The sequence below is a fragment of the Bombus vosnesenskii genome, unplaced genomic scaffold (genome assembly GCF_011952255.1).
Source record: "Bombus vosnesenskii isolate JDL3184/JDL3185 unplaced genomic scaffold, Bvos_JDL3184-5_v1.1 scf7180000013527, whole genome shotgun sequence".
NCBI classification, from domain to species: Eukaryota; Metazoa; Arthropoda; class Insecta; order Hymenoptera; family Apidae; genus Bombus; species Bombus vosnesenskii.
Genome location: NW_022883098.1, coordinates 141,537 through 168,561, shown reverse-complemented (window position 1 = coordinate 168,561; position 27,025 = coordinate 141,537). Strand labels below are relative to the sequence as shown.

Below are 27,025 nucleotides of genomic sequence, written 5' to 3'. Positions count from 1 at the left end.
ACTACTATTTCCAGTGGAATCTTCAAATTTGTACGTATTGCTTCGAATTTACCTCACGTACAGTTAGACTCGCGATTACCATAGAAAATTTTTATTAACATATGATACATGCTATACAAATCTTTTTGAAACATCAACAGTTAATTATATTAATTTTGGATGACTAATACAATCGTAATTCCTTTTCGAAGGGCTTGATAAAATTGCACAGAACATTGTTCAGTCCTATTAAAAACGAGGAAAATATTATTAAGAAAGAAGGAAACACCCTTATTGAAAAAATGAGAAGGTTCCACTTACACAAGCTAATTACCTACACAATATGCTTCATGTATGCAAAATAATGCTGATAAAGCTTGAACTCTTCCAACGATAGTATCTCCAATTCCCAAGCCGATTCTTCTCGAAGCTTCATTCAAGCAATCAGCATTCACCTTTTCGTACAAATAACAATGGATAACATGGAAATAATAATGAGAATAGAATCGATTTACTCTTTCCATAAAGAACAGCCATCATGAAAAAATCCATCTACCACTAAAACGGAAATAAGCCAAAATAACCAAGCGAAACTTCATAGGGAAAGAAAGAAGGAAACCATCCAAACTACTAACCCTCCTAAATGTCGCTATTTCTCCCAATCAACCCGGAGGAAATTCGTTGAAGCTGTTTACACGTACACCATACGATACAAACACATCCTCATAAATGACGACAAAAATTCTGCGGGTTTCATTGAGCTCCGGTAGTCCTCCTTTGCCATATTAACTCGTGTCCAGAAGCAAACGAAGAAGAACGATCGGGGCTGAACTGCCTCTGAACATCCCTTCGCCTCTTCCGTGCTTTTTCTTTGTCGTGGTCCATTAATCCGAAGAATTATGATAGACTCGCGAGATTCTTCGGATCTCGTGCACGTGGATACACAATGTGATCACTAGGCGTTCCTCTTTCGATGCGATCCACGCGTTTGTGCCTAATCCATGCCCCAGCTGACCGACGTCCTATGGCTTCGACCAACTATCCAGAGCTTTGGTGAACGCACGGCTTTATTCCGCTGTCACTTGTGACCAAGTTTCGAAACGATTGCAGCTATCGAGTGAGAGGCCAGTAGACCAGAGTAGAGTAGGAGTTCGTTGAGTCGATCGAAGATTGAGTTGACGAAGATCGCAATGGTCGACATCGGTTCACGTTGATCTAGAGAAACTACGAGGTACGACTCACTACGTGTGTGTATAGTGTGTAGATGTAGTGAGGATTCGTTTAGAATAGTTTAAAATGATCGATAAATCCGTGGTGTAAGTTGAGTCCAGTTAAACTTGTGAAAATTTGTTGTTATTTCTATATTTAGAGGTAGGATCGCAATAGCTATTAGTTTATTCTTTGAATAAATCTATCACACCGTTCTGAGCTGAATAATCTTTATTGCACTTTCTTACATCGGCTAGGGATAAAAACAAAAGAATATCTTAAAATTATCGATTAAATCTATCGATTATATCTAGAATTATCTTCTAGTTACTATTTATTGTAACTAGCGCATCTGCATATGGATGGCGATTCTTGGATGACTGCATCTATGTTGATTGGTCAATGGCATTGTTTCACTGATGTGACCGTATTTCGTGTAATCGAACACACAATTTCAGAAGCTTCTCCACGAAAAAAGAACTCTAGTTGAAATTTGAATCTGCATTGAACCAATTACACGTCAGTAAAACTCAATGTTATCAGTAATTTATATTAACAAAATTTAAAGATAAACAAAAGAAAAAGTAATATACGTGATAATAGTACGAAAAAAAAGAAATATTTAGATTATCTTGCATTTATTTAGCGATTCAATTTATCTTTTCGTTATTGAACATTTCATTGTTACTTTTACAATGTTCTTTCAATGCCTCTGATCTTCAGTATTGAACATTTTTCTTATCAAAATAATCTTGTAAAAGCCGTAATCTAAAAAAGCTTTCTAAAGAAGCTCGTGAAAGCTGTGTTACAAATGTTTCTAATATAACTTTTACGAAACATTTTGCTCTGAAATAATTTATCGATCAAGGTTTTTAACAGCAATGAAAGTTTCTTAGTATTTTTCATAATCTTCTTGATGAACCTAATACTGCGAAACTGCTCTACTATAGGAGAATATAGTTATATTACTTTCATATTGTTCACGCAGTTGCATATGCAGAGAAAAAGTCGCAAGACAAAGGGATCGTGACAAAAGGGAAAGTAGTTTCTCGGATTGAGCAGAGAATACAGGATTCCTTTGTAATGATCCGAAGATAATCTTATGAACGTGGATATACGTCATACCTATCGATTGCTCCGCATTTCCTCCGTGAAATCCATAATTCAATTTCGATATTTAATCTAAGGGAACTTAATCTGGATACCGCGATCCGTCAAATTAATTTTCGATTCACTTTCCAGCTGCCTGTACATTTCAAATCTCAATGCTACACTTTTAGATGAATTTTCTTTATCACACTTTTTATTTAATTTGAGGTGCATCTTAGATGTAAGTGCCCAAGAAGTACTCTCGATATCCAACAATAAAGTTTATTTAATAATTAACAGTCAACAATCAACAATCACGCTTCTCGAATGCGTCTGTTTCGCTATTACACTAGACCCTTCGCACTTCGCTGTTCGAAACGGAATGAATCTTTTGTTCAAAACCAAACAGATTCTTTTCTTTGTTTCTCCTCGATATCCCCACTACGCTCGCATTTGTTAGACGTCCGCGATCGTTGCCGCGTATGCATTCTTCCGAATATTCGGCGAAAGTACCGTAGGGATATCGATGTAGCGCTTTGTGTCACGAAGCCGTCGGAAAGTTCCGTCGCTAAGTGTCGCCACAAATTGCAAACGTTTCTTCGTCCATCATATTGTGTATGATATACTATATACAATTTTTTAAACATACTACGAAGGAAGTCGTATCACAAATCGAGATCGCATTCGCCCATGTACTGCTGTAACTTACGTACTTACTTGTAATCTATTGTAGCACCGAGATAGTATCCATATACTGTTTCAGCTTTTGAAACGTATAACGTCCATGGCATTTTGTGAATAATGTTCTGCTGATTATGATTATGCTATCAGAGCTTAAGCTTAAGATTTAATTCATAATTATTAATCTGTTCAAACATTGTTCACCATACATCTTTTTAAACATACTCCAAAGGAAAGGCAATTCTAAATTGAGATTATACAATTGTAAATGAATCTTCAAGCTCTTTGTCTCAAATATGTCTCACATTTTATGAATAATATATATGATCTCATCTGTTCATCTAATCTTCCATACTGCTACACGATTCTCTGTCAATATCCTCCAGGAGGTCGGGCAAGGAATTTCAAAATCCATGCAACTTTCATTATACAATTTCTATCTGCCGTTATCTTTTCACCCGACCTGGAAACATCCACCCAAATAACAATAAACATTTGAAAATGTGAACCTTCCTGGATTTAACAAATATTCAACGTTCGTAGGTTGCTCCTGTGTGATCGACGAACCAGTGCACGTGAGTATCGCGGGAGACACGAGTCTTGCAAGATGAATCCATCAGAGTCGCAGCAGAATCTTCTCGCGAACGAGGCGAGAGCGCCATCGGTGCAATCTTTAAACCCGCCCTCGGACTATAGTCTTGGCCCAGTTGAGAAGCACTTCCTGCTCAGCGCGGAACGAGGTGATTGTGCCACTGTCAAAAGGTAATCCTTCGTGTCTGTCCGGAAGATAAATCGTCAGGGATGGCAACGAGAATAATGGAGGGGGGAAGGGTGCATCGATCTGGAAGCTGAGAGAATCGTAGTATCATAGAGCGAGGATCGTTGCTTGATTTCTTGTTTCGTTACTTCTGCTACTTAGCATTCGTTTCTCGAAGGATGGTATTCGAGACGACAAAGGGACAAAAGGATTATTCCTCCTACGCGACACAATGTGATTTCGTGCATACATGTCGGTAGTAATTATGCGGAATAGGGTATATTTCACCGATTTCGATAGCCTTGAAACATGTTATCAAGGTTTTATTAAATTTAGGATTTATTAAAAAAGTGTGGCGAGTACGAGTTATTTGTTGAATTTTATATTTTTGCAAGCTTCGTTCTTCTTAGAGAATATTTCATGATTTTAAGTTTCTATTTGTTGAATTTGAAGTTTGTGCAGCCTTCGGGGGACATTGTTAGAGAATATTTTATGTTTTCGAAATTTTTGCATATATAGGTGATAAATGTATATTAATGTAGATTAAGTAGCTATAAGTAGAAAATAGAGCTGACGATCTAAAATTATAAGATTATGAAATAGTTGATAATGTGAAGCTGGAGATCCATAACCTATACTTAAACATTTAAAATTAAAACTTTATTATGATCGTCTCCAAAAGAAAGAAAAATTGGAAATGTAAAAATTCTATAGAAAAAATTAAACATTATGAATCAGACTATTGGAAGAGAACAAGGATCATCCAGAGATCCTCAACATCAACTGCGTGGATCCTCTTAACCGATCCGCTCTGATCGCCGCCATTGAGAACGAGAATGTTGAACTCATCAGACTACTTCTCGATTTAGGCATTCAAGTGAAGGTAACATTTTCCATTATAATTAACAATTAAACTTTACAACGAGTTTTCTTGCTCTTTTATTATGCTTGTTAATAAATCATCGATCTTTTCTCGGATATTTTTTTCTTTAAGTTACGTAATAGATAATATTACATTGTGTTGTAAATTGGCTATACAATACACGGATGATACAACAAAAATGGTGGCATATAACGCACAATATCGATAAAGTTTCTACCGGTGGGTCCATGCGTTTAAAAGCATAGTACACGACCAACATAATTTCTGCTTCTTCCTTCAGGATGCACTCTTACACGCCATAAAAGAAGAGTACGTGGAAGCTGTGGAGATCCTTCTCGAATGGGAGGAAAAAATACACGAGCCTGGTCAACCTTACGTAAGATTAATTTTTTTAGATAAAATATTCTCTCTTTCGTCAATTAATCTGAGGAAGACAAGCTAACTCGTCTCACTTGATAAATTCGTAGTCTTCCTATGTAAAGGAGTTAGGAGTTGACTTTTTCTGTATCTCCTATGTTACAGTGGACCAATTCATTTCTACTGAAAATAAATTCTATAATATTTATATTTTAAAAACTTAAGATCGATATATCAGAGATTGATTTGTCATTATTAAATTTTAGTTCCAAGATTATATGTAGATATTTTTAATCTATAGATAAAGAGCTAATGGTCTTCGTCATTCCTTTCAATTATGTTTGTGAATCTCATTAGAGATTTATTTATACAAAATGGTACTAAAATTTTGAAATTCTTCGAAGACGAGTTTGCAGAGTTTTATGAAATTTTGTGAATTTCGTAATTTTCCTAATTTAATATTATAAATTTCAAGAAAACAGATATGAAAATTTCGCTATTATAAAGCACACAAATTCATTTATTTTTCTTACCATTTTATGGATTTTTCTGCAGAGTTGGGAAGCTGTAGACAGATCATCGTCGAACTTTACACCAGATATAACTCCACTGATTTTGGCAGCACATAAGAACAATTACGAAATTCTAAAAATCCTCCTAGATCGCGGTGCCACGCTTCCCACTCCTCATGATGCCAGGTATCGTTTTACAATGAAATAGATGCATTCACAAAGCATCGTCGTTATTAATTCGTTCCATTACATGCATACACTTAGACCAAGAGTTCTGAACTTTAAACGAAAATAAATTTCTTTAATTTTCAGATTTTGCTATCTATCTATGAACAATTGTCTAAAATCGGCCAAAACAGTGTTAATTTGAATATTTTAAATCGAACTAGACCAGTTATTCTATGTTTTTTGGCTTCATGCCAATACTCATCTGCCGCTTACGGTGCAGTTATTCGATTAAACGTGCTAATTATGTTATTGTAGAAGTGGCACGTGCTGATCTCAAAACGTGCCGAGCAGTAACGTGCTTGCATTAAATTCTATTAAAAAATATGACAGCCCGAATTTGAGGTTAGATTTTTGCCTTCACTGTAATACTAATAGTATTACGCTCGTTTTAGTTACCTTCAACCACCCTATAGACAAATTTATTCTAACTTTAAATTAATTTTCCTTTCATTCATCATTCAACTTTTATGAAAAATATCATTTTTTCAAAATTCTTTGAAAATTTTCAAACATCTCACTCTTCTGTTTACTAACAATTTTCTACTATTTTTATTCAATTTTTAATACTCTTTATTCAATAATGTTTCGTTATCAACATCTTTCATTCGTTTCATTTTTCTCTAAGATGTGGTTGCGACGAGTGCGTGACATCCAGCGAACAGGATTCTTTGAGACATTCTCAGGCGCGAATAAACGCGTATCGCGCGCTTACATCGCCATCTTTAATCGCCTTATCATCGAGGGACCCTCTTCTGACCGCTTTCGAACTCTCCTGGGAACTTCGTCGATTGAGTCATATGGAACAAGAGTTTCGTTTCGAGTATAATGTAATAATAAATTAATTTACGACCCCTTAGCATTGTTATTACAACAGCTTTGGATAAATAGTTGTATATTAAAGATCATTTACCAATCAATTTGTATATTAATTTTCTATCATAGGAGATGCGGGAGCAAACACAAAATTTTGCTACAGCCCTGTTGGATCACGCTCGTACCTCTCTGGAATTGGAGGTAATGTTGAATTATAATCCGCATGGCGAAAACTGGGAACCTGGAGAAAGACAAACCCTGGATCGACTCAAGCTTGCTATTAAATACAAACAGAAACAGGTGAAATAAGTTATATTTTTATATAAAGTAAATCTACAAATTCGATTTACAACATTTTCTTATTATAATATTATTGTATTTGTTACAACTTTGATATCAAACAACTAATGCAATATCTGCAAGATTGACAAATGAGTAACTAACGATGAATTGATAGAATTTCAGTTTCCAAATGATTAATAGTAAGTATTTTTAACGATATCTTTAATCTTTTCTTAATTTTTTGACCAAAGTTCGTGGCTCACCCAAACGTTCAACAATTACTGGCTGCTATATGGTACGACGGTTTGCCTGGCTTTCGAAGAAAAAGTATGATCGGACAGTTCATAGAGATCGGGAAGCTTGGAGCGATGTTTCCAGTGTACAGCACAATCTACATGCTCTCGCCAACGTCACCAATGGGTCTGTTCATGAAGAAACCTTTCGTCAAATTCATCTGTCACTCCTCTTCCTATGCGTTCTTCTTAAGTAAGTCTCTCTATCTTATGATCAATTTTATCTACAAAAAAGTTATCAATTTGCCTTCATTACGATTTCAGAATATTTACAACTTGTTACAAAAGTTTTATATTAATTTTATATATAAAATCTTTTTCTATTATTTTTATACATAAAATCTATTAATCTTTATATATAAAATTCTGCAATTCTGAAATTTTGAATTTCCACAGATCTAAATCTTCCTCCTTTCCAAATTCTCTCAATGATTGCATAATTTGGTACTACTAAACACTATTAAATAATTCAATAAATAAGAATAATGTAATAGTTAAAATAATAGCGAGATGAACAATCTTTATGAGACAACAAATTCTACAATTCAAATTCAATAGAATGGAAAACAAATTTATCGTTGTTCTAAAAATAAGAAATCAAATTAACATTCGACTTCTAATTACGCGTTGGAAAAGAACAAAGTTTTCGCTCAGCTTCTCCGCCAAACCTTTCAATGAAGGGATGGCGGTTAAAAGAATTAATTGTTAGAAATTTAGTTATAATGAGCAACGAGGACTCGAGCTGATTGGAATTTGCGTTAGTGCTTCTCGGGATGGCGTCACAACGTATCGAGTACCTGGTAATCGAATTATTTGGGAACGCCTGGATGCACGAGATACTGGCCGGATGGAAGAGACGGGAACGTGGCTGCATTCCTGGTTTCGTCGAATCCGGTGTCATCATCTACGTAATCAGTAAACAGACCTTGATGAACGCTTGCTTAAAACAAGAGAAAGAATCAATATTTCCTCCCTTACGTTATTTTATTTCACTTTAAAAATTGTTTATGTGCAGTTTGGTTTATTGTCGTTTATTTTTGGGTGATTAACGAGTGAGATAACTAGCTTAAATTTTTTAGGTCTGGTAATAGGCGAAATGAGATCATTATGGTCGGATGGACTGCTAGAGTACATATCAGACCTTTGGAACATAGTGGATTTCATTCAAAATATGTTTTACGTGATTTGGGTAATGTTACGAATAACCGCATGGATTGTAGTTCAGGTAATATATCTTTTTCTACTTTCTAATTGTTAATGAAAAGAAAGTTACTCTTATTACGTACCTTATAGCGTCTTTTTTAATATCACGTTCTACAAACATGAACTAATAGTACCATTTGATTGAATCGAAGATATAATGATTATTCTATATCATTTGTGTAATAGAGGGAATACTGGAATGGCCTAGATCCTTGGTATCCCAGAGACCAATGGCACGCCTTCGACCCTATGCTTCTTTCTGAGGGAGCCTTCGCAGCTGGTATGATTTTCAGGTAACACAGTATTATCCGGATTTACTCATTTACGATAATTTACTAAAAAAATGAAATTCTGAAGAGAATGATTACCTGAAACGATTGACTTAAAGGACATTCTTTTCGGTTTTACTAGAAAAGATCATTTCTTCTTAATTTAGTGATTGCAGTGACACTGCAAACCAAATAATAAAATATTTGGTTGAACGAAGATGAGGTTAATTTTGAAATGAAAACTATAGCCTGTTTTCAGTTTTTTGAAGCTAGTTCACATATTCAGCGTGAACCCTCATCTCGGGCCACTTCAAATTTCCCTGGGGAGGATGATAATAGACATTATCAAGTTCTTCTTCATTTATACTCTGGTGCTGTTCGCCTTTGGCTGCGGTAAGCTGCTTTCTCGCGTTCATTTATTCACAGTCCTTGAAACTCATTAATCTATTTCCAAACTAAAGATATCACCTTGCTTTAAGAATTCTAAAGTTCAAATGTTTTTATCATTATTAATGATAAAAGGATTAAAAAATGGAAGGACTTGCTTAATTTAGGAATGAATCAACTAATGTGGTATTATGCGGATTTGGAGAAACAGAAGTGTTATCATATGAAGGATTTTCCGGATCTACCTGATTTTGATAATCAGGAGAAGGCTTGTTCAATTTGGAGACGTTTCGCCAAGTATGTAACGACTATAACAACCACGTTAAAAAAGCAGAAAAGATTATCTGACAATTTTACTAAATTTCTTGTGGCTTTTGTAACTAATATAATCACAAATTTTTATTTTCTCAACAACTATTTTCAGTTTGTTCGAGACATCGCAGTCGCTGTTTTGGGCTAGTTTCGGTATGGTGGATCTGATGTCGTTTGATCTAACTGGAATAAAAAGCTTCACCAGATTCTGGGCGCTTCTTATGTTCGGTTCTTACTCCGTCATAAACGTCATCGTGTTACTGAACATGCTTATTGCCATGATGTCTAATTCCTATCAAATCATCTCGGTACAATATATTATAAGATATTTTTATTCAGAGTTTATTCTTATTAAATAATCAATGAATCATTCGGCTAATGTAATTCGTAGGAAAGAGCTGACACTGAATGGAAATTCGCCAGGAGTCACTTATGGATGAGTTACTTCGAAGACGGTGACACTGTGCCCCCTCCATTTAATATGGTTCCAACCGGCAAAACGTTCAGTAGGATCATCAAGTGCGGGAAGACCGGGCGGCAAACCAGATCTTTGATTGTGTGTACATACTTCGATTATTACTGTTCTAATTTAAATGATAGAATGAAAGATAATTATTACAATATTGCGATTGTTAATATTGCGAGAACATCTGAGGGCAGATGTAATTGCCAAATTGGCCGAGTGTAGTATCGTAGACGAAAGGCCTAAGAGATATCGGGCGAACTATAAACAATGTCGCGAGAAAGCCGAAGTGTCGACAGGCTCAACAATGTATCGTCGGTCCTTCAATCGAATAGTTTCGCGGAAAAGGCCTGCGTGACTCTTGTTGCGGTGAGCGGTTGTAAAGCACGTGCGTGGTGGGGCCAAAACAAAAGACATGAGACTAAGACAAAAGACAAGGGGTTACTAAGGGACAAAGACGAATTAACAGTCAGTGTGAGTTGAGAAGTCAGAGAGTGCAAACTGCATTGTCGAGAGAGAGCGTTTGATCCGTGGTGATCTAATTGTCTTAATTATAATACGTTATTGTGATCAGTTCACGTTAAACAGCCATCGTTTCCTGTTTAACCAACATCTGTTAATCCGTTTATTAAATAAACGTTTATTAGATAAACTGAATGTAGTAAAGATCCTACAATTTTGGGGGCTCGTCCGGCGTTGGACAAGACAGAAAACGAAGCGTTTAACAAAACTATTCGTACTAGTTTTGGATTTGCCTGTAAGCGGTGCGATAAGAGACGATATCGTTGACCGTTGAAATTAGTGCAGTGTTGAAAAAATAAAAAATGGCAAACGTTGAAGACGAACAATTATCAAATGAAGAAAGTGTGACGCTGGAAGAATTGAAGAGTGAACTCGCATACCAATATCCCGTGCAAAGTCAGCATTGATCAGCAGGCTGAATCGAGCATGTAAGGCTGGACAATCGAATCTTAAACGGTGAAATCGATCAACAAACGGTGAAGGGTCAACAAACCAGCGAGGCTCAGGAAACGTGCAGAAAGCTGAGCGCGATTGAGATGAAGACGAAAACCTCGAGAAGCTGAGGACGAAAGAGCGCGCCTCGCTAGTTTGAGGTTAAAAACAACGGGCAGAAAAATTGAATTACGCGCACAGCTGCAAGCGGCCATGAATGAAAACGATACATCGTCGGAAGAAGAAAGTGACGACGAAGGTGAGAATGAAGGCAATAAAAAAGACGTAAGAGAATGCAGGTTAGGCACGCAGAGGTGCACCAGAACTGTGACAAATGCTATCGAAAGGCATGTGTTGGTTCGACATTGAGCTTCAAAGACGACGAAGACGTATTAGAGTCGTTCAGTGGTGATAACAGTTGAGCGACAAATGTCGAGCGATGGTTCGAGTCGTTCGAGGAAACTGCAGACATGTGCATGTGGTCAGAAGAACAGAAAGCGATTTACGTGAGGAGACTGCTGAAAGAATCAGCAAAAACATTTGTGAGTTTCGAGTGCCATGCTAGAACTTCACAAAGAATATAACCTAACAAACGCAAAGATGGTACCCCGCTGGGAGTAGCCACCAACATGTTATATTATTATACCACCAAGCTATAATATTTTACCAAATGTCCTACTGGACAAATTGTAAAATTTAAATAAATAAATAAATAAAAAAATGCTCGGCAAAAAAGTGACTTGGCATGAACTGAAGAGAGGGCTGATTAAAAAATTTTCGAAAAATAATAGTCGACAAGTGCATCAGAGGCTCAGAGAAACGAAAAAGAAGTGATGAAGCATGTTTGGCTTATATGTACCGCATGCTTGAAATAGCCAGCCTTGTGGATATGGAAGAGGAAGCAAAAATGGAATACATTATAGACGGAATAGTAGACGAAGAAAGCAACAAGTGTACACTGTACGGTGCTATGTCAATCAAAGCGTTAAGGAAAAGATTAATTATGTACGAGGAACAGAAGTGTCGTAGAGCAAAGTCGATCAAAATTGAAAACAAGAAGCCCAGTCAATTTGGAGATGCAGTGAAGAAGACAAGATGTTACAATTGCGGTGACAAAGAGCATATGAGTGTAAATTGTCCAAACAAGTCGAGAGGCCCTAAGTGCTTTAAGTGTAGAGGATACGGACACATCGCATCGAAGTGCGACAACCTGAGCGAGTCCCCTAAAGAGGTCTGTAGTGCATGGCGATTGTTACAGATGAAGTGTGGTAAAGGCGTTAAGATCGCCTTCCTCGAAATTTCGAATTAACCGCGCTGATAGACACCGACAGCGAATTAACTTTAATACGCGAGCGAGTGGAGACGACACGGTCGGTTGCGATGAAGTTTTCGTAGGATGTACAGAGTATCGTGCGAATTGTACAATCGAATAAATAAAGCCTAGCGCTAGTTTTAAGCGGCGAATGAAAAGCGAGAATGAGGCGGTTACGAGAAAATTTCAGATAGTGCGAAGGCGAGCTATCAATTCGACCTCTTGTCGGTGAAGGACGTTTAACAAGAGACGCAAGAAGGCGACAACATACAAGACGGGGGCGTAGTGAAAGTTTTGCGAAATGACTTCCATGGCGGTTGATCATATGAAATGGTGGGACATTGTTGAAATTAGTGGTGCGAGTGAAACTGGCGAAGATGAGAACATCTGAGGGCAGATGTAATTGCCAAATTGGCCGAGTGTAGTATCGTAGACGAAAGGACTAAGAGATATCGGGCGAACTATAAACAATGTCGCGAGAAAGCCGAAGTGTCGACAGGCTCAACAACGTATCGTCGATTCTTCGATCGAATAGTTTCGCGGAAAAGGTCTACGTGACCATAGCCACGAGCGGTTGCGGAACACGTGCATGGTGGGGCTAAGACAAAAGACAAGGAATTGCTAAGGGACAAAGGACAAAGACGAAAGAACAAAGTCAGTGTGAGTTGAAAAGCGAGAGAGTGCGAATTGTGTTGTCGTGAGGGCGTTGGATCCGTGGTGACGAGAGTTGCGAATTAACTATCTAGTTATCTTAATTATAATACGTTATAATTAATTATAATATGTCTTAATTATAATTATAATACGTTATGAGTAGTTCACGTTAAACAACCATCGTTTCCTGTTTAACCAACATCTGTTTAATCCCTTTCTTGTAAATAAACTAATTGTAGTAAAGATTCTACGTTAATGTTCGCGAAATCGCCACTGCTGAACTAAAAGAAATCTTTACAAATAACTTCCAGAAAAAGTCCAGAGAAAAAGCGTTGGCAAGACATGACACGGTGATGCGATTGCTCATCAGACGTTATGTTACTGCGGAACAAAGGAAACGGGACGAGTTCGGTATCACCGAAGACGACGTAATGGAGATCAGACAGGACATTTCCACGTTACGATACGAGCTTATTGATATACTTCGACAAAATGGAATGAGAACACCAACACTCGACAAACAGGATGCCGCGCGTAAGATCCAAATTGCTTCCGCCATATTGTACCTTCAACCATTCCTGTTTCATTATTTTATTATGCAATCCATGAATATTATTTGATATCTATGATTCATATCTTAGATTACAGCGATAAAATATCGAAAAATTAGTTATACTCGGTTGTTCTTTTAAATTTACGATTGACAATATTAGAATGAGTTCATGTGATTATTGCTTGTTGTTGTTCGAGATATGATAGCTATTTACGTTATATCTCACAAAAAAAAAAAGTTCTGAAACATGAATGGTTTATCTTTAATTGAAAACGAACATTATATTTGCAGTAGTTGATATTACATTATCCAGGTGTATGTATATACTATGAAGCTTTGATATGAGTAATTTCTTCAAAGAAATATAGAAATATGTACTCACTCATCTCCTTTTTCAAGATATAAAAGATATAGAAATATTCACGTTAATATTAACACTTTGTGGACTGCAGACGCGAATTCGCGTCTTACATACTTCATGCGGCATAAATATAAAATGTAAATGTTATATAAATGTTAATGCTATAAAAATGTTAAGTACTATTAAATAAAACAGTAAAGAAAGCAATTTGTGCTATAAACAAAATGTTACTATAGTGTTTGTAATTCCTTGATCAACGTAAAAAGTCGTATTGAAAAATTTTTCGCCAAAAAATCAGAGAGGTTCTGGAAGAATGGAATATTCAAGTTGCGTGAAAGATGGAGAAAGATTGTGAAACAAGATACCACGTATACGTATTAAAATTCAATAAATGTATATCGAATCGAAATGTAAATCAGAACGAACTCTGCGACGGACCATTTGAATCTTTTTAACCACTTCGAAAATATGCAGGAATTCAAACTGTATGCTTGTCAGAGCATAAGTGTAAAGAACTTGAGAAAGATTATAATTTACCTAAAAGACAAATCTTTTCTGTCGCGTAAGAAAGTAAATCAATTAAAATGATACAAGTAATATGGCTAATAAAGTGCGGATATTTATGCAAAATGATATTTTTTATAAACACGTCTAAAAATATCTAATGTAAACAGAAACACTGAATATTGTTGCAAACATATGTGCATTTTGTATTTGTAGTTGTAAAAAATCCGCAACCTGCTAGTAATAATAAATGACAATCAATAATAATTGTTTTCATTAGTATCTGGCAAGAAAGGTCGTGTGATGGAACGTCGATTGCAAAAGGACTTCCAGATCGGTATAGTGGAGGGTATCGTGAACGCCGTGATCCAGAGTGAGAAGGAACCTAAAGATGTGTTCAGTCAAATCGCGAAGGCTATTGGTCGTAAGAGTAGCGGAAGCAAGAAGAAAGACTGGAACGCCATGGTCCGGAAGAACACTTTCGTAAAGGATCCTATTGGTAGCACGACCGAGGCCACTATGAAACAAACGCGACGCAGTATACGTAGGCACTTACAAACTCAGAATTCGGACTTGGCCTCGTTAGATCCTAATCGTTTGGTTGATTACAATCCTAATCTATTGGAAGTATCACCGACCACGAGGATCGCCTACGCGAAATTCATGATAGGTCGGGCAAGACCTATTCCAGAGCAAAAGGAGGAGGGGGGTAAGTGTATTTCTTTTTCTATACTAATGTCCACCTTATTATTATTATTCATAGAAATAATATTTATAGTAATAAAGTTGAAGCTTCCTAAATTCTAAAGCTTAACTTGGACACAGCTCCTTCGTGCAGAAAAGCGATCCATGTCCTTTAGCTGACCTTGTAAAATCAGCTCACTACAGTTGACGCAAAATTAATTATTTAAAAAATTAGGTATGAAGGAAAATCATTCTTCTCTGACTGTCTCGGACATTTTTATATTTTTCTTACTCCTCCCTTTTTTTCTTTTTTTTTAATAAGATGTTAGCTTCTTCTTATATCTTGGGACTAAAACATAAAGCTTTTATCAAATAAGTGGAAATACAAAAATTCTTTACATAACGTATTTGGAAAAAAATTATTCAAATGAACATTATTCAAGCATGCACCGTTGTAACCCTAAAATATTAATTAATTTTGATTTTAATTCGAATAGTTCTTAGTATTAATTGCATACAATAAAGTACATTTGTAATTTTATTTTTTGTTGGCTGTAGAAAGTAAGAGTGATGTTGAAGGATCGCAAAAATCCGTTCGAATTGTAACCGAGCCTGTCCATGCAACGCCGATCTTGAAAAAGACTCTACTGAAATCTTTGAGTAGTGGTAGCTTGGAGAAAGGTGGAGAGAAAGCAGTTTCAATAGAAGTTAGGGCACCGTCGCCGATTCCCGAGGATCCGAAGGAAGGAGAGGTTGGAAATTCACCTCAGGGCAAAGCTGGTTTAGCGAAAAACTCAACAGATACGAAACCATTGCCGGAAAAAGAGAAAGGAGATAGGAAGAACACCGAAGACGAGGAGAAAAAGAAAAGGGAAGAAGAAGAAAAGAAGAAAAAGGAAATGGAAGAGGAGAAGAAGAAGAGAGAGGAAGAAAAGAAGAAGGATGAAGGAGAAAAGAAAAAGGAATCGAGCAGCGAGCCATCAAAACCTGCGGCGCCGGAGGATAATGTTCCGGTAGCTACGACAAAATTGAGGGGAAAATCGAAGGCAACTGGCCAAATAATGGGTGGATGGATTTAAATTTCCATATTTAGCAGGAAATTTGTTTAACGAGTGAAGACATTGGTAATTTAATTGTCTTATAGTTATGAGTTCCAGTTATAATAATTTACAATGATCGAGAAAAGAGACACCGTTTTTATTCTCGTATCTATCTTTTTCTTCGTGTATTATTACTTTTTTCTGAGAAAACGACATATAAGTAATTGTCATTCAACGTCGACAAGACAATTAATTTAATTCTTTGACACTAATTAATTTATTAAGAAATTTAGATTTATCTCAATGATTAGATATTTATTTGTAGGCTATATGTGATTTTATCTTTTACATTTTTTCTTCTTTAGTATTGTCTGATTTGTTATAATCTGATATTTGTTATAATTGATTTTTAGTTATTATCGAGAATTAATGTAGGCGTGAGATAAAATGAACGACAGACAGCAAAACGAACAATATTGTAGAACAGTTTTAGAGACAAATGAACATTCATTCACGAAATTCATTGATTGATTCATGTTTTTTATTCGTATACACTTAGCATGCTGCCAACGTATGTACTTTCGATTCTCTCGACTTTCGCATTGAATAGAAGCTTTAAGAGGCGATTTTTTTAAACAAACTTGTACGTGATAATTAAAAAAAATAATAATTCTTTCTCTACATAGCAATTTATAATTAGCTCTATATGTATATTGGTAGTATAAAAAGGAATAAAATAAATTAATGTAATTTAATCAGGAATGGATTTTTCCAGTTATTTCCTTGTGTCACGTTATACATTTGAAACATAATACTGATAAAAACCTGCAAATGAAAATTATTTTGTTGTTAATATTTATATGTAAAAAATACTTCTCTCTCTCTCTCTCTCTCTCTCTCTTTCTCATACCCTCTCCTGTTTCTCTGCGTTTCCATTTTAGTGGAGATCTTATTCTCTTTCCTTCTATTACTTATTTTATCTTCCTATAACGCAAAATAAATATTTCGACGATTGTAACTACTTATATAAAAGGTATAAAAAGATAATACGAAAATATAAATTATATATTTTTACCTCCACTAATTCACCCACAAGCAACGTCTTCAACATACGTTTTGCATCTAAAGAATGTCCAAATTCGTCGAATGCACATGTTGCATCTTGTCCTGCATACTCTTCCAATAACTCTTTTCCGCCAGGATGCTGAAATCAATTTTAAAACTTTGATTAAGATTTCCAGCATGAAGAATTACTCCTAACGTGTTGAAAAATATTTTCAATTTTAATGCTACAAGTTTCTCAATGTCCCCTAAATACCATATTGCAAAAAAAATTATTCAAAGATATCTTCTCCTTTTCCCTACCTGATAATTTATAATTAAATAAATGTAATTACGATTTACTTTATTTTTCATTTATTTTGAAGATATTTTACAATCGCTTTTGCAATCTTTTGTAATTCTCTTTATATCTTTGCTCGCTTACCTTATGTTTGTAATCGGTCACGTCATATACCATATCATTAATGACGATCCAGAGGCTCCCTTCGTTTTTTCCATCGTGTTTCGCCACTTCTTTCAACGAATATCTTGGTAATTCGTTCATTTTTTATAAGAAATAAAGAAATAGGTTTCAAAGTTTTCTTGTCTAATGAATTTAATTAAACAATTTCAGAGAGATCCATCCTCTTCCAACCTCGACTGTTGAATGGAGGAATATCAGTTAGCGCGATTTATTTTGAATGAAACAAGGAAAAGATACACAGACGTGATCAACTTCGCATATACGATAAACCAAGATAACACATGTCACGTCTGAGAGATTGGGAATTTCAAGAGGAAAACTATTATATTTTCAGCTTTATCTGTGTTGTGTGCTAGGAAATTCGATTAACTAATCTGACTCTTTCGATGATTTTGTAACATTTTTTTTTTATTAACTGGGGACTTCCTGTACTATTTTTTATACTTTAATTTTTTGCTTATTTTATCCTCCTCTAATAATTTTGTTAACATTACGCCTTTAATATTTCGTTCTTCTTCTCATTAACACGATTAATAAATTAACCAAAATTTTAATTATTATTTATTTATTTTATTTATTAAACTTAGTCCCTGCCTTTCTTCTTTGGACGACTTCCGGTTTACATACTTTCTTACATTACTACTTAAGTCACCTTGCAGTACACTTATGCTACCTTGTAATACAACATATGTTACATTGCACTTTGTTATACTGCCCTAACCCTTTTGCCTGTCGTTCTTAACCAAAATTTTAATTAATCACACAGTGAAAAGTTCATTAATCAAAGAAAGGTAAAACGATATTCCGAATATCGATATTCAAATTTAATGTACGTTTATAAATAATAATACAGTATAAGATTTCGAAAATTGGAAAAAAATGTTAAGAAATGAAAAAGATGTAAATTATGATACTCTGATGCAGCGATGATTGTATGTTCTATTTAAGTCGTGATAAAATAAGATTACATCTGGATTTTGTTATTGAAACAGCAAATATATATAATCGACGAATATACTTAATAGATAACAGAGGAATGTTACTGATGACTAAAATCAGTCGAATTTTATACGATCTATTCTTAAGTAATATTTCTTGTTGATAATTTACTCTTATATAACTACTATTGATGTGAAATAATTATTCTGAAGAATCGGAGGTCATTATGAAGATTTACGTCATACATATATGTATAATTGTTACAATAGGAAATACGACACGAGACACAGTGAAATATTTGCATTAAAAACCTGATAAAAGATCAGTTACTTCGTTTATAAATTTTTGGTTCTTCGAAAAAGTTAAATATTTGAGAAATAACATATTCATGATATCTTTTTCGTTGTAGGTTTATTCTTAAGGTAATTCAATATTTTAGAATTTCGAGTGATTCTTGAGAATTTAAAATATTCTATTTATCATAATTATATCATAAAAATATACAAGAGTAGAAGATCTAAATAGAATTGTTTATTTATTATTGTTAAGGTATGGAGAGAATTTGAAGAGGTATTACAAAGAACTTTATTCGAATATTCACATAACGTTGCTCGCCACGTGAGTTACTCGCCGGAGGCCTAGAGCACAAGATTTTACACTGCGCATTGCTCTCTTTCGTCAACGGTGGCCTAGACTATTGTGCGATGCTCACGCACATAGTAGGGAGAGGATACATACTTGTGTGTGTTTTCGCTCTACGTTCCCTCACTCTCACTACAATACAAATGTACTATGTATTCAACAATTACAATTAAATTGTATTTTATAATGATAATTCAATTATTATTTAATAATTATGATTTATCGATAGTAATAATTATTTAAATAATAATAATTTTGTTTAGATATTCTACTCCTGTATCAGGTAAATTTTCATGGTAATTGATATTTGTAGATGAGTTACAATTTGCAAATATTCCTTTAAAAAGTCGGCTGATTTTCAAAGATGAATTTACTTCTGTTAATTAATGAAATTTTTTATTCAAAGAAAAATTCAATGTAAAGAAGTTGCAATAATATTTGATCAAGAAACTTGTTGAACCCTATGCTATTTTAAAAGTAATGTCCCAAGAAATTTGCAAACTGAGTGCAAACTAAAAGATTGTGATAACGAATGTTATTAGTATCCTTATTCAATGATCTTGATCATTCTTACTGACTAAATTCCGAAAGAATTTACTATCAATAAGAAATACTATCAATTTACAATATCATTAAATGATATACAGATGTAAATTTCCAAGCCAAGATAATTGTGTTCATAATATAATATATTAAATAATTTTTGGATATAAATAATCAGTAATAAATAAAAACGATTTTTTATTTAAATAATCTTCAAATAATTAACATAAATATTCGTTTAAAAATATCGAAGCAGATGAAATTACGAATATACATATATCATACTACAACACAATTAAATAGTAAGAATAAAAAAGTTCTAAAAACTAAAGATGATAGTAGTAAGATAAGATAACAATAGTTGGAGATTAAATAGATAAAATATTAATTAATCATGTAAGACTGCCCTAATTGGGATATGGCTAACCTGTACCATATTACCCTTTTTTTTTTTAGCTTTATGATTAATTTCTGTTAACGTACCCAGGGACGGACTGGAACTTAAATTTTTACTGGGAGATTATCGATATGATCGATTTTTACTGGTTCTGCACTTTTAGGTCATTAATTAAATTTTATGTACAGCAATTACCAATCCCTACCGACTGACCTGAAGTTTTCCAAGCTCTCCAATGGGCATCTCGGCCCTGATGTCTAGCATACATGTTTTCTTATTGTTTACGACAATTAGAAAGAATTTACTGCTATAACTTTATCCACATTGTTCTTAGTACAAAGATTAAATTCTACGTAGAACGGCCTCAAATCTCTACCAGCCCACCGAGAATTTTCCCTAACTCACGAAACTTCGCTTCTGATAGTGCCATATAATTTATTCTTTAAAAATTAATTTTTACATATTTTTCCACTGAAAATATCAAGATCATCTTAACTCAAAAAATTTAATTTGTTCCGAATCTTATTAAAATTCTTTTAATAAAACTCTATTTTTTTGCTAAGTTTAAGATAATATACATACATACATTTTATATGATTTATTAATCTCTAACATTTTTGCATTGATTGTGCTACTACTGCACTGAATCGATAATGTCACATGCGATACAAAAATGGTATGGAGGATCAGGTAAACGTGAGATACGAAAAAGCATTGGATGTCACGATGTCATCACAGATGTCACGTCTATTCTGTACCTCATTGATGATCATATACGAATATGAATATATTCTATAATACCAACTATTCAAAGGATTTATTACCCCCTCTATAAATTATAACGTCGTACGAAGCGTAATGTGGAATAAATTATAACCATAAACAAGACATAAAATTTATGTTTTGTCTGTGATTCCAGCCATACCACTTACCTTTCATTTATATAAATACATCAAAGTTATGTGCATCCTTTGTGTTTATATACATATATTTTCTCCGCACGATGATTGCATGATAAAATGTGTAGATTGTGATATTGGGTTAATTATAGGACGAATTGTAAAAGGAAGGATCGGAATGTAAACAAGCATACTAGAAGAAGAGAAAGAAAGAATAAAAAAACGGAAAGTTATGAACTAAAAAGAATATAAGAAACAAAAGTATTATTTCAGGAAAATTAATAAATACATATTGCAGATAAAGTATTACTAACAACGTTTTTAAAATATATGTTTAAAATGAACGATTTACACAACTTTCATTGCATATAAAATGTTAGGAAACGGCGTAAGAACAAACAGAATACTTTCTGACTTTTGATCGCATACTATGTAAAATGCATAATTTTCATGTATGTGTATATATGGATATATATATATATTCGTATATATTTGATTATTTAGATACAAATGATTAGAAAAATTCATATAAGATTCATGCCAAAGTTCGTACGCAAAACATACATATATGTAAATGTTCGTCATATCATAAATATTTATTATATTCATTTAATCAAGTATTTTGATTTCATACAATTTATTTATTATATAGCTAATGAATGTGTCATTTTACAACAATTATTCCGCTTTTTTTATCTATAATTATATAAATAAAATTATTATACAAATAAAATCGCGGTCGTATACACGACGTGTATATGACCATAGCCATGTACATATCTATGTATGTATACAACTGTGAGTAAAACTTTACAACGTAACCTAATCTTACTCGAATTTAATACACCTAACCTGTTTAATGTAAGATACTTTTCACGTGTACCACAATGTGGCGCTGTAATACGCTCTATTTAACATATTTGACTACTATTCAGTATCATTTCAAATAAAGTAATTAAAATGCGCTAAAAAAATTATAACTTTACATAAAAGGATACCTCTAACCACAAAAATACGTCCAAATTGACATTAAAAACTGCTTAGAACAATGATAAAATTGTATTAGGAATGGCGCCAAGGTGTCGCCATTTTCATAAAACTTTACCAAGACGGTAAATCGAGAAGGCTGAGGGGAGGAACAATTCCTCAAAGTGAGTGTGTGCGCTCGAAAATTGTTGGAAAAATTGCTAAAAAGCAAGAATAATGTACTGGTCGTAAGTATAACTTTCTTCAATGTTATTTACAATCGACTTGAATCGCTTTTGGGCACAAAACACGGGGCCTATGGCATGGGACTTCCGTTTAATGAACAGGAACAGGAAGTTCCTCACAATCTGAAATGGCAAAATAAAAACATCCTGTACTGAAGAAAATTTTGAAAAATATACATGCTACGTTTCCGAACAAGTAGGCAAAAATAAATAAATCGTGTTAATTTTATCGAATTGATCTTCAAATTTTAATTTGTCGACCTACTTTCGATCCCGGCACTTCAAGGTCGAACAACACTGACGAATTACTGAGTGAAAAATGGAATGGTCACAACTAGCCCTTTTTATATTAAAACAAGTCCCAATGATATCAATTATTATGGATCGTTTGATTTTAGCGTGCATCAGAAAGAAGGGGATTGAGTTAAATATACAAAAATGCAAGCAGAAAGTATTTGCACTAATGATATTGAGGGTCTGGACTCAGACACCCTTATTCCTGTATGTATAATTTCATATAAATCTGTTTCATATAATCATTCTTTAGGCATATTGTTTCATCTGTACATACTTCATAGGTTGAAATCCTTTCCTGTGATGTATCTCATCGAGCACGTTCTCAAGATGCCTTATCAATAGTGGAATTAGGAAAGCAGTTACTTTTTAGTGCAAAATATGGGGATACTGACAGTGTCCGTGATCTAATGTGCAGAGGTGCACCATTTACTACGGATTGGGTATATATTTTCATAATAAACTTCTACAGTTATATAGTAATTCATAATGAAATAATATTTTTTGACAGTTGGGTACAAGTGCATTACATTTTGCTGCACAAAATAATCATACAGAAACTGCTGAGGTTTTACTTAGAGCAGGAATTTCAAGAGATGCAAGAACAAAAGTGGATAGAACGCCTTTACATATGGCTGCATATGAAGGCCATCATCAGATGACACAGTTACTTCTTAATTATGGTGCAGATGTTGATAGCAGAGATATGGTAATTAACATAAAATCGTAAAAATAAACTTCGTGTATCATATATTTAATGCAAAAAACATTTGCAGTTAAAAATGACGCCTTTACATTGGGCGGTAGAAAGGGAACATGTAGAAGTAATGCATGTTTTATTAGAACATGGAGCAGATGCAAATGCAACTAGTAAATTTGATAAAACACCAATTAGTCTTGCATTAGAACATGATAGGCTAGACTTAGTAGATATATTGCAACAAGAAAGAGAAATTATAGGTATTAGAGCACATCAACAAAATCAAGCAAATTCAGCAGAACTTGAAGTAGCAACTCATAATTTAATACAGTTAGAATCTGAAAGAGAGGAAGAACAACAAAAGTTTGAACTTCCACAGCAAGATTCACAACAAAAAAAAAAGATTACACAAGGTATATCACTTGATATTTTAATCAGTAAGATTTTGAATGTCAAACTTGATTAATAGTACTACTACTTTTTATTAAATATCTAGTGCAAATGGGAAAAAAGCCACGAATGATCTTTCAACAAATTCATGTTGGACCAAATGTTGATGTTGATCGAGAAAAAGAAATCGAAGGTGTGGATGAAATTACTGATACAAATAATATTAATAATAGCAAGAAACGCAAAGATATTACAACTATTGGGGGAATCAACAAAAAATTTAGGTTATTAGAAGCACATGGAATCACAATGATACCTGTAGATAATGATTCATCTATTGTTGAAAATGCAATGGAAAGTGGAAGAACAGTTGTTTTAACTGGTACAAAATACTTTAATGAGATATACATTTTGCTATACATATTTATATTTATCGACATCGATAATTTATTCTTACAGAAGCAGGTAAACTTGCTCTAAACTTAACAAGAAATTCTTCAATAGGAATGAAACGACTTCACGTAGCTGGAAAGAAAGGAACTCCTAGGAAAGTGATAGCAATTAGAGCAGATCAAATTTTAAGTCATAATACACCCACCCTCACATCCAGAGGACCCAATATATTGAAAAGATCTTCTGTGGATAATAAAGCTGGAAAATTGTTTATTTCTTCAATTTCTAGTACTACGCCTGTATCAACACTTACACAATCGAAAAACTTAATATCTCCATCAGAGGTGTGAAATCAGATATTAAATGAAAACAATCAGATTAATGCATGTTTATAACTTTTATTATATTTATGTTTAATGATTTTAACAGAGTAAAATCATTAATTCGCCCGCAAAAATGACGGAACCAATAATTTTACAATTAGACGATGATATAGAAGAAATTGTCGAAGATGATCCAACGCATAATAATGAACCAGTTATGGATATTGCGTTACTGAATAGACAATTGGCAGAAGCACGAAGACAAGCAGCTGAGTATCGTAAACGGCTTCAAAAAAAAGAGGAAGAAGCTGAAATATATAAACAGCAACTTAAAACTATTACAGCGCAAAGGGCATCCAAGTGATTTTGTATAAGTAAATATTTTATCTTAAGTTTCATTTCTTGAGCCCTCTTTTATATACAAAAAATATCTTCCTTGGCTTTTCAGCTTGGTAGAAGATTTCATTTGAAAACTATACTCTAATAGTTTAATATACAGAGTGGTTGGTAATAAAGTTTCTTTTTTTTTTTAATTTTTCCATCAAGACAACGATTTACAGTGAGGTCCATTATAACATACCGTACGCGTACCGAGCGAAAATTCAAAGTCGATTTTCTCGAAAACAAAGCCTCAAACGAAAAATTTTTATTCTATATTTTCGACTTCTTTTTTCGCGTAGAATCACCCCCTTTTCGCTTGTACCACCAGTTACCAACCACCTGTATTTTCTCATTGTCTTATCTCAAAGCATTATAGTAGTATTTATACGAGCTTCTCGTTACTAACTACTTACTTTCGTATAGATTATTTTACGGATCTACTACAAGATTCCTTAAATCGGTATTATTAATACTCTTGATTTATATCAGAAAACTGAGTTGGTCGTATTACAGGGCATAATCATATATTATTTAATATATGCATACTTCCTAAAAGCTGCATATTATATGTGTGCGTACGGGCCTGTGTGTGCTTGCGCACGCATGTGTGTATGTGAATGCGTGATTAAGTCTGATTTATACAGTACACAAATGTTTTTTAAAAATAAATGTAAATATATACAAAGCATCAATTTGCTTTCCACATAATATCTTGCAATTGATTATAATCTCTTTCATAATATAATATTACTATCTTCAAAATATTTTTTTACATTAAATTATACATTCATCACACTAATAAAAGAAACACTTTATTTATTGTTTTAGCTACATTTATTACAAATTACTATCAGTAAACAGTATTTTCTTCATTCTCGAGATTACATCATTTTCCCACTAAACACACATTTCTAAGCAATATTAGGAAAATAGTATAAAAATAAATAATACTACAATAAAATACGTTTTTAAATTGTACATGATCTATTTTATATATAGTGAATTTTTATATATATTTTAAGGTTACATAATAATTATGAAATTATTCTATAATGTCGTTAAATAATTAGAACTATATGAAAAATAAAACAAATAGGAGATTTCTATCAAAATAAAAAGTTTTATGGACAAAATTTGATATAATGAATATTACCTGTCTCTTTATATTTTCTAAAACAAAAATACTATAAATGTTTAGTAGACAAGAAACATCGTATATATCACTTACATATATATGTAAATCAGAGGTACATGATTCAAAATTGTAGTATATTGTATTGATTAATTATAATTAATTTTCAATCAGAAAAAGCTATATTTTTTATGAACAGTTTATCGAAAGCATAAAATGTGGAAAGCAAATATAAATATAAAATAGAGTCTGATTAACAAATGTATTTACATATTATTTCGATAACTACTGTTATCGTTCTGTATATTTTCATACAAATAAGATTTCATTTCAAGTATTTTATCAGTAATTCCCAATTAAAACATAATTCAAAATTATAAATAGTTACTTTGTTTATTTAACAGTCTATATGGTGCTATGTATTCGAATGAAATCCTAAATAATTGAAACTTCTAGCTTAAGAATGGCAAATAGAAAAATGTACAGCAGACAAAAAGAAAGTAGTCCACTCAGGTACAAATGACGAAGTGTAGAATGTATGAAAGAGAATTAACAAGTGTCAAATATTATTGAATCCAACAAATTACATAATATTATGACTTTTTAATATATGTTGTAAATATAAACGTTTATATAATACAATAATGATAATAGAAGTTGTTGATGCAAAGTTGTAAACTTTCACTCGAAAATAAACATTTTATATTTCACGAATTATTCGTATTGTTATGCTATTCAATACCGAATAGATACAGTAAAAATAGTTTTATAAAACGTGATTCAATTTTTTTAACGATTCAATAAACATGGTGAATAAACATAGACGTATATATAATATACACCGAATAATTATTCAAGATATATTATACCATGCTTGTACGAATTTGATACAATTAAATTATATAAAATACGAAGTGCACGTGATAACTTTGCAAAATTGTTAATCGAAGTTTATAATTTCACAAAACAAGCATATAATCGATAATCTTGTGAAAATGTCTCCCGCGCTATCGATTTGAAAGTACTCGTGGCAGCACCGTCTACCACAAAGTTTCATATTTTAAAAACTTTGTTTATCGATCTGTTCAATGGATTTCCGTTTCACCTCCTGTTGAAAGGAACAAAACTATTGCTCGGAAATATTCTTTCATCTACAATTGGAAAAATACAATTTAAAAATAGTCGTTACGACTAAAAGGACATTTTTACCATTTACTTGTAACATAATGGTGTCGACAAGGAGTCTTGTCTCTACGCTGCATATAGGTATACATCGCTCGTGTTTCTGACTCTCGCGATCGATCGCAGCAGTCGCACAATCTCAGCTTGCTATGAAACGTCGGCGTGTTTACTGTGTTTGATGTATAGCACCATAGAGTATAAGGCCATGTAAAAATTACAATAAACGGTGTGACAGAATCCAAATGGAGTAGAGTACACATGTTCGTGTGCAATTCATTAAGAATCGGGTTTGTTT

At 33.5% G+C, this 27,025-nt stretch overlaps 3 protein-coding genes and 1 long non-coding RNA gene across 8 annotated transcripts; 2 read left to right on the top strand and 2 right to left on the bottom strand.

Moving 5' to 3' along the window:
• Positions 1 to 1,121: 1,121 nt before the first annotated feature.
• Positions 1,122 to 16,588, top strand: LOC117238520 (transient receptor potential protein). 2 transcript variants are annotated; one of them, XM_033503487.1, is made up of 18 exons: positions 1,122 to 1,210; positions 3,502 to 3,720; positions 4,454 to 4,598; positions 4,879 to 4,974; positions 5,511 to 5,653; positions 6,321 to 6,522; positions 6,638 to 6,808; positions 7,042 to 7,276; positions 7,846 to 7,998; positions 8,163 to 8,308; positions 8,473 to 8,579; positions 8,815 to 8,948; positions 9,110 to 9,239; positions 9,367 to 9,562; positions 9,646 to 9,810; positions 12,949 to 13,171; positions 14,336 to 14,764; positions 15,298 to 15,818. In XM_033503487.1, exons 2-18 carry the CDS (start codon positions 3,566 to 3,568, stop codon positions 15,816 to 15,818), a joined length of 3,351 nt encoding a protein of 1,116 aa, XP_033359378.1. In that variant the 5' UTR covers positions 1,122 to 1,210; positions 3,502 to 3,565. The 2 variants fall into 2 exon arrangements, with proteins under 2 accessions (XP_033359378.1, XP_033359379.1); XM_033503488.1 differs by lacking the exon at positions 1,122 to 1,210 and having other exon boundaries at positions 3,566 to 3,720; positions 15,298 to 16,588.
• On the bottom strand, positions 16,299 to 17,519 carry LOC117238522 (cytochrome b5-like). Its single transcript, XM_033503493.1, has 4 exons — positions 17,266 to 17,519; positions 16,855 to 16,983; positions 16,690 to 16,763; positions 16,299 to 16,604 (listed from the first exon to the last, which is right to left on the bottom strand). The coding sequence occupies exons 1-4, from the start codon at positions 17,383 to 17,385 to the stop codon at positions 16,568 to 16,570; spliced, it is 360 nt and encodes a 119-aa protein (XP_033359384.1). The 5' UTR covers positions 17,386 to 17,519; the 3' UTR covers positions 16,299 to 16,567.
• A 4,052-nt stretch (positions 17,520 to 21,571) lies between these two features.
• On the top strand, positions 21,572 to 24,433 carry LOC117238521 (GA-binding protein subunit beta-1). 3 transcript variants are annotated; one of them, XM_033503492.1, is made up of 8 exons: positions 21,572 to 21,938; positions 22,334 to 22,436; positions 22,514 to 22,672; positions 22,741 to 22,938; positions 23,006 to 23,342; positions 23,426 to 23,701; positions 23,824 to 24,056; positions 24,142 to 24,433. In XM_033503492.1, exons 2-8 carry the CDS (start codon positions 22,374 to 22,376, stop codon positions 24,397 to 24,399), a joined length of 1,524 nt encoding a protein of 507 aa, XP_033359383.1. In that variant the 5' UTR covers positions 21,572 to 21,938; positions 22,334 to 22,373; the 3' UTR covers positions 24,400 to 24,433. The 3 variants fall into 3 exon arrangements, with proteins under 3 accessions (XP_033359383.1, XP_033359381.1, XP_033359382.1); XM_033503490.1 differs by having other exon boundaries at positions 21,578 to 21,938; positions 23,779 to 24,056; XM_033503491.1 differs by lacking the exon at positions 21,572 to 21,938 and adding an exon at positions 21,958 to 22,131 and having other exon boundaries at positions 22,222 to 22,436; positions 23,779 to 24,056.
• Positions 24,434 to 25,918: 1,485 nt separating this feature from the next.
• On the bottom strand, positions 25,919 to 26,897 carry LOC117238546. Of its 2 annotated transcripts, none has more exons than XR_004494223.1 (2): positions 26,765 to 26,897; positions 25,919 to 26,699 (listed from the first exon to the last, which is right to left on the bottom strand). It is a non-coding gene; the product is annotated as an uncharacterized LOC117238546 (long non-coding RNA). The 2 variants fall into 2 exon arrangements; XR_004494224.1 differs by having other exon boundaries at positions 26,758 to 26,890.
• Between the last annotated feature and the right edge of the window lie 128 nt (positions 26,898 to 27,025).

Bases quoted from the DNA above. Each gene is read 5' to 3' on its own strand.
- LOC117238520 (XM_033503488.1), top strand. From the start codon at position 3,566: ATGAATCCATCAGAGTCGCAGCAGAATCTTCTCGCGAACGAGGCGAGA. The intron at 8,309-8,472 runs GTAATATATCTT...TTTGTGTAATAG, and splicing joins CCGCATGGATTGTAGTTCAG to AGGGAATACTGGAATGGCCT. The intron at 13,172-14,335 runs GTAAGATCCAAA...TGTTTTCATTAG, and splicing joins CGACAAACAGGATGCCGCGC to TATCTGGCAAGAAAGGTCGT.
- LOC117238522 (XM_033503493.1), bottom strand. From the start codon at position 17,385: ATGAACGAATTACCAAGATATTCGTTGAAAGAAGTGGCGAAACACGAT. The intron at 16,984-17,265 runs GTAAGCGAGCAA...AATTGATTTCAG, and splicing joins TGACCGATTACAAACATAAG to CATCCTGGCGGAAAAGAGTT. The intron at 16,605-16,689 runs GTATGAGAAAGA...TTTCATTTGCAG, and splicing joins ACGCAGAGAAACAGGAGAGG to GTTTTTATCAGTATTATGTT.
- LOC117238521 (XM_033503490.1), top strand. From the start codon at position 22,374: ATGCAAGCAGAAAGTATTTGCACTAATGATATTGAGGGTCTGGACTCA. The intron at 23,343-23,425 runs GTATATCACTTG...TTAAATATCTAG, and splicing joins AAAAAAAAAGATTACACAAG to TGCAAATGGGAAAAAAGCCA. The intron at 24,057-24,141 runs GTGTGAAATCAG...TGATTTTAACAG, and splicing joins ACTTAATATCTCCATCAGAG to AGTAAAATCATTAATTCGCC.